A 5,384-nucleotide genomic window follows, 5' to 3' on the forward strand; every position below is an offset into this window, starting at 1 on the left:
CTGCAGATCCTAGACACACTGGCTTTTGCTCCAGCAATCCCTTGCCAGTCAATGCTGGAGTCATACCATGTTCCTCCCTCCACTTCTCTACTATTCCACAGTACTATTACCCTTTACTATTGGCCAAACTAAAAACTGGGGCCAGTTTAACCTTAGCACTATAAGCATGTGGTGGAGGGCAAGTGTGGATCGGTTCAAACCTTCGTCTTCCTCTCAGTGATGTCCCCCCACTAGGGGGCAGTGATCTGAGTTCAACAGGTGAACAACACCAGCATCCCGCACAGGGGCGCACTCTTCCAGAGCCAGAGAGCCTGGGAGGTGCTGGTTACCCACCCATCAGTCCCAAGTTGGGTTAATAAAAGATACAGCCTCATGTGGAACAGACAGTGTAGTGATTCAAACTTTTTTTTTTTTTTTTTGTCCCCTACGGAATTTTCAAGTATCATAAAATCCCTGACACAGTATGTAAACATGATGTTTTTGCACGATACAAAAGCTAGATTGTTCCAGGAAGCAGCAGCGTGTGAAATATCCAGAAGGATGAGAAAAGGTTCAAAGACAAAGGGCAAAATAGCCACTCACTGGGCCTCCGGGGCCCAGTTCTCAGGCATAAACATGGGCCACAGGACCCTTGATGTGGAGCTAGGGAGAGAAAAACGCTTGGGATGGATCTTGTAGGGATACAGAGGACGTGCCAGGTGCGTCTTTTTCAGGGGCATCACTGTGAAAAGTAGTCTTTGAAAAGCCCGGATGTGCTATTGCTCTGCAGGCAGTCCTCAATGTTCAAGTCTCTTACCAAGTCTGATGTGGTCCATGGGATCCCCCAGTTCAAGGCGATGGCCACAGAGCCATGTCCTTGTCCTCCAGGCACACGTGGAAGAAGTTTCCCAGAGAGATGCTGTTGGGTGAGGTATGCTCCTGGATGTTTGGCTCTGGGTTGTGTTGTTTTGTTTGTTTTTATAAAGAGCACTGTTGCTCTCTAATGAAGGGGATGAGGTTCTTTCTTTGCCTCACCTGGCTGAGCTCTGCTCTTAGGTGTTCACTTCCTTGGTCTGGGTCTTCCAAGATTCTCCTTGTGGTCCAAATGTGGACCTAGCTGTCAAAACAACCTGTGGGGAACATATGGCTCCCGCTGAAGTAGCTGCTTCCGTAGCTGGCGGTAAGGCAGTGCCTGGGTTCAGACGCAATGGCCATCTGCATGCTAAGGGATGCAGGCACGGGCACAGGACACATATCCAAGGGCTGGAGGGTTGAGTAGGGGGTGTGAAGGGAAGGACCAGTGTCCCCTGAGAGCAGGGTCCCTGAGCGGTGGGCCTGCAATGAGTCCCGATATGCCAAGCACAGGTCCTGCGCTGGACTCTGGAACTGTGCTAGTGTTGTTGGCGGTGGCTGGCTGAGAGTAGGGTAGGTGGGTGGTTGGAACAGCACTTGGGTGGGAGCTGATGACGTGCTGGGCACCATGGCCAGTGACTGGCTCTTGACTGCAACAGCATCCTTGAGGACATTGTCATATGCTCTGAAAGAAAAAGGCTCAAGTGAGTCTCGGCGATCAAAGGTCACTAGACACCTGCTAATCTTCCTCAGTAAGCAGGAGTGGGAGAGCTGTGCCCAGGGCCACACCAGTCTATGAGGGCAAACTACAACACAGCCTCAGCTGTTCGGTGACTAGGCTCAGGCCTCAGGTCTCAGCGTGGAGCTGCTTCTGTCACAGAACCTCTCCGAGTCCTGTGCAAGATCAGCCAAACTTGTCCCTGCAGCCCCGGTACCCAGACGTCTTGGCTGCTAAAGCCCCAGAAGGTGATTTGGGTCCCACCTGCTTCACTCCTGCATGCCAGTACTTGGTACAGTACCACTGCTACTTCCTAGGTTCTTCTGGTCCAGCTCTAACCCCACCTGGGCAAGCCTTTAGCTAGCGGATACCAAGCAAATTGTCCATTGAGGGTCTGAAAGGCTTCATTTGAAAAGGGGAACACAGTAGGCGTTTTGTTGTTATTTTTTTCCCATCTCAAACAAACCAGTTTTGAGACAGTAAAAGCAATTAGAGGCATTTGTAAGAAAGAAGCTGATGGTGTCTGCAACTTATTTGAACAAGGATTTCCCAAGGAGACAGCCAGCAATGACAAGCAGGGCTGGCCTGCTGGCTGATATTGGAGTAGCCATCAAAACAGGCTAAGTTCTAAACTTGGGGACCTTTTGTTTTGTTTAGTTTTGTTTTGTGTTTTGAGACAGGGTTTTGCTGTCTTGGAACTCTCTCTGTAGAGCAGGCTGGCCTCCAACCCAGAGGTCCACCTGCCTCTGCCTCCTAAGTACTGGGATCCAAGGTGCATATCACCACTGCCCGGCTTGACTTGGGGACTTCTGGCATTGGGACACTGAGAGCTAGGGTTCTTGGGGTTCATTGAGCTCTTTGGGGATTTGAATGACTTCTGCTTCTGCCACCCAGACCCTGGTCAGTCAGGCCAACACTTAGGGGTTGTCACCACCTGATAGGTGGAAGAGGGAGTTGACTGGGGACAGCCACTCAAGGGCTGTTCTGTCCCCCTCCTGGCAGCCATTACAGACTCTTTAGCTGCCAATCTCTATTGCACAGGTAGAGCTAAGATGACCCTTGACCCTTTAAAGGAAGCTGTGACCTCTTAGTTGAAGCCACTCCGGATATGGTTGGCTAAGTGGTCCACTCTGCAGCTTGCCTGAGAAAAAGAAGCCCGTGAGAGAATGAATTCATAACCATTCACAAAATCATGCTGGCACTTAGGTCGATTGGCCCAGATAGGATGGAGTTCAGGTGATAGAGTACTTGCCTAGCATGCATGAAGTTTGACCCCGGCACTAAATCAACTGGGTGTGGTGGCACCAGCACTCCGGAGCAAGGGGCAGGAAGACTGGAAGTTAAAGGATATCTCTCTGTCTACATAGTGAGATTGAGGTTAGCCTGGGCTATATGATACCCTGTCTGAATAACAAAATAAAATGGTAGAATGACTCTATACATGTAGGAGTAGGTGTCCCCGGCCTCACGCCTTTTTCCCCTCTCTCTCCAATCTTAAAACCACAAAGAGAAACAACCAACTCTCCAAGCCTCATTCTTTCTATTTATCCTAGGCTGGTCTCCAGCTCTCAATCCTGCTTCAGCTTCCCACGTGTGAAGACTACAGTTGCAAAGCACCATACCCCATTTTTCAAATATTACTTCTGTCAGGAGTCACTCTGCTCATTTTACATGCAATACCTTATCTGGGGGAGAACGTCCATCTGTCCCAGACTCAGAAAATACCAGCTGACCTAAGTGGGGCAAATAGAAGGTGAATATCTCAGGAACTTAGCCAACCAGGAGAGGACTTACACCAGCAGGATTTCTATGCACGTGCTGAGATGCTCCAGGGAGTAGCTTGAGACCCTTTGCAAGTCTCTGGTCCAGTAGGGAGAGAGCTGAAGGCAGATCCTGGAGGCCCCAACACAGGCTGCAGCAACCACAGAAGGCTGGAATTTGTAAAATATATGATCTGAAAGAGAATTGCAGAGGGCATTAGTCCCGGAAAGTCTCCCCATGGAGTTTCCCGCTTGGCCTGCTAAAAGCAGACAAACAGATCAGTTCAAGGGCTTCGAAATCCTGGCTTTTTAGAAATGGGGTAAGAAAGAAGAAGATATCGGGTGCCATTTGGGTCTTGGTGGTTTTGGTGTTTGGACTGTGGTTTCTGGCATTGGCCTGGTGGGACAATTTTTTTAAAGTGTAGTGTACACTCCCAGAAAACTGCAAGGAGCTTGCTGATGGGCTACAAACAGAAGTGCACGCGCGCGCGCACACACACGCACACACACACACACACACACACACACACACGCACACACACACTTGGTTATTATTGATAGGCAGAGTATGACCAAAGGCTCTTGCATAGCAACAATGTTCAGTCCTCAGCAGGCAATGAAAATCTGATGAAAAACAAATGAATGGCTGTATGAGTTTGATATCTATAGCTTTGTCTAGGCTAATGAAGTAATATTAAAAATATTCAAATCACCTTTATTTATATTACTGTGTAGGCACATGTATATCGTGTATATGCGGTTTGTATATGCGGCATTCGTACATGTAGAGCTCAGAGGACAACTTGCAAGTGGGACTCAGGGATGGAATTCAGGCCCACCACATTCTACTAAGCAGTCTCACCAGCCCAAGAAATTTTCCAATGTATCAAGACATCTGAAGGTAGGTTAATGAATCCAGTGGACATTTCTGTACCTTTCAAGGGTGATACTCAGTGTTCCATGCATTACTATCTGTTATCAATTGCTCGTAACTTTCAGTTATTTCAGTGTTTGCCTTTTAAAGCGTCAATCAGTTAGCGTGGTCTAGTTACAGGTAGAGTCACAGAACCAGACATCCACGTTCAAATCCCATCAATGACCTCGGGGAAGTGATTTCACTTCTTGAGAATAAAGTTCCTCCTTTATAAAAAGGGAGTGACTGAAATGACTTTGAAAGGGGGTCTGTCTCAGGGTTACTGATTCTGTGGCAAAGCACCACGCCTGAAGCAACTTGGGGATGAAAGGGTGTATTTGGCTTCCCTCTCCTAACACAGAGTCCACTGAAAGAAGCCAAAATGGAATTCAAATAGAGCAGGAATCTGGAGGCAGGTGCTGCTGCGGAGGCCATGGAAGAGTGCTGCTTACTGGCTTGCTCAGCCTGCTTTCTTATAGAACCTAGGACCACCAGCCCGGGGAAGGCCCCCTCTGTAATAGACTGGGCCCTCCCATGTTAATCATTAATGAAGAAAATTCTCCACAGGCTTGCCTACAGCCCTATCTTATGGAGGCATTTTCTCAATTGATGCTCCCTTCTCTCGGTGACTTCAGCTTATGTCAAGTTGACATAAAACTAGACGGCACAGGGTCACTGTGAAGTTCAAATGAGTTAAAGTATACTAAGTTCTGCATCAAGGTATACAGTAAGTGCTCAATCAATGCCTAATAATCCAAAATCACTGATATCCTCTCTCTGGGCTATTTTGTCTTATGTTGTGTCACTGAGCAGGTATATCAATAGTGTTTCTTACCAGCATCTTACCCAACACCTAGATTTAAAATTCTGTTTTGGGGGGTAGCAGAAATGGCTCAGCTTTAAAGGGCACTTACTCTACAATCATGGGGTAGGATCCCAGCACCCACATAACAAGTTGGGCACCTTGCCATTTCCTGTAACCCCAGCTCTGATGAGGGCAGAGACAGGAAGAACACAGTGGTTTGCTGGTTTCTAGCTTAGCTGAGAGCAAGTCCCAGGTTCAAGAGACCCTGCCTCATAGAGTGATGGGCTTATTGTCCTCTTTTAGCTTCTCTACACACACACACACACACACACACACACACACACACACACACACACA

The 5,384-nt window shown here is 48.1% G+C and overlaps 1 protein-coding gene across 1 annotated transcript in view; it reads right to left on the reverse strand.

Moving 5' to 3' along the window:
• Window positions 1-488: 488 nt before the first annotated feature.
• Window positions 489-5,384, reverse strand: part of Ccnjl (cyclin J like) — a 48,986-nt gene continuing 44,090 nt past the window's right edge. The window contains exons 5-6 of the mRNA XM_055610674.1: window positions 3,344-3,503; window positions 489-1,516 (exon numbers count right to left, since the gene is read on the reverse strand). Coding sequence (XP_055466649.1) covers window positions 1,093-1,516; window positions 3,344-3,503 — 584 coding nt within the window. The 3' untranslated portion in view covers window positions 489-1,092. The remainder of the gene's footprint in view (window positions 1,517-3,343; window positions 3,504-5,384) is intronic.

The sequence above is a fragment of the Psammomys obesus genome, unplaced genomic scaffold, assembly GCF_907164565.1.
Source record: "Psammomys obesus unplaced genomic scaffold, mPsaObe1.curated_primary_1811, whole genome shotgun sequence".
In the NCBI taxonomy this organism is placed as follows: Eukaryota; Metazoa; Chordata; class Mammalia; order Rodentia; family Muridae; genus Psammomys; species Psammomys obesus.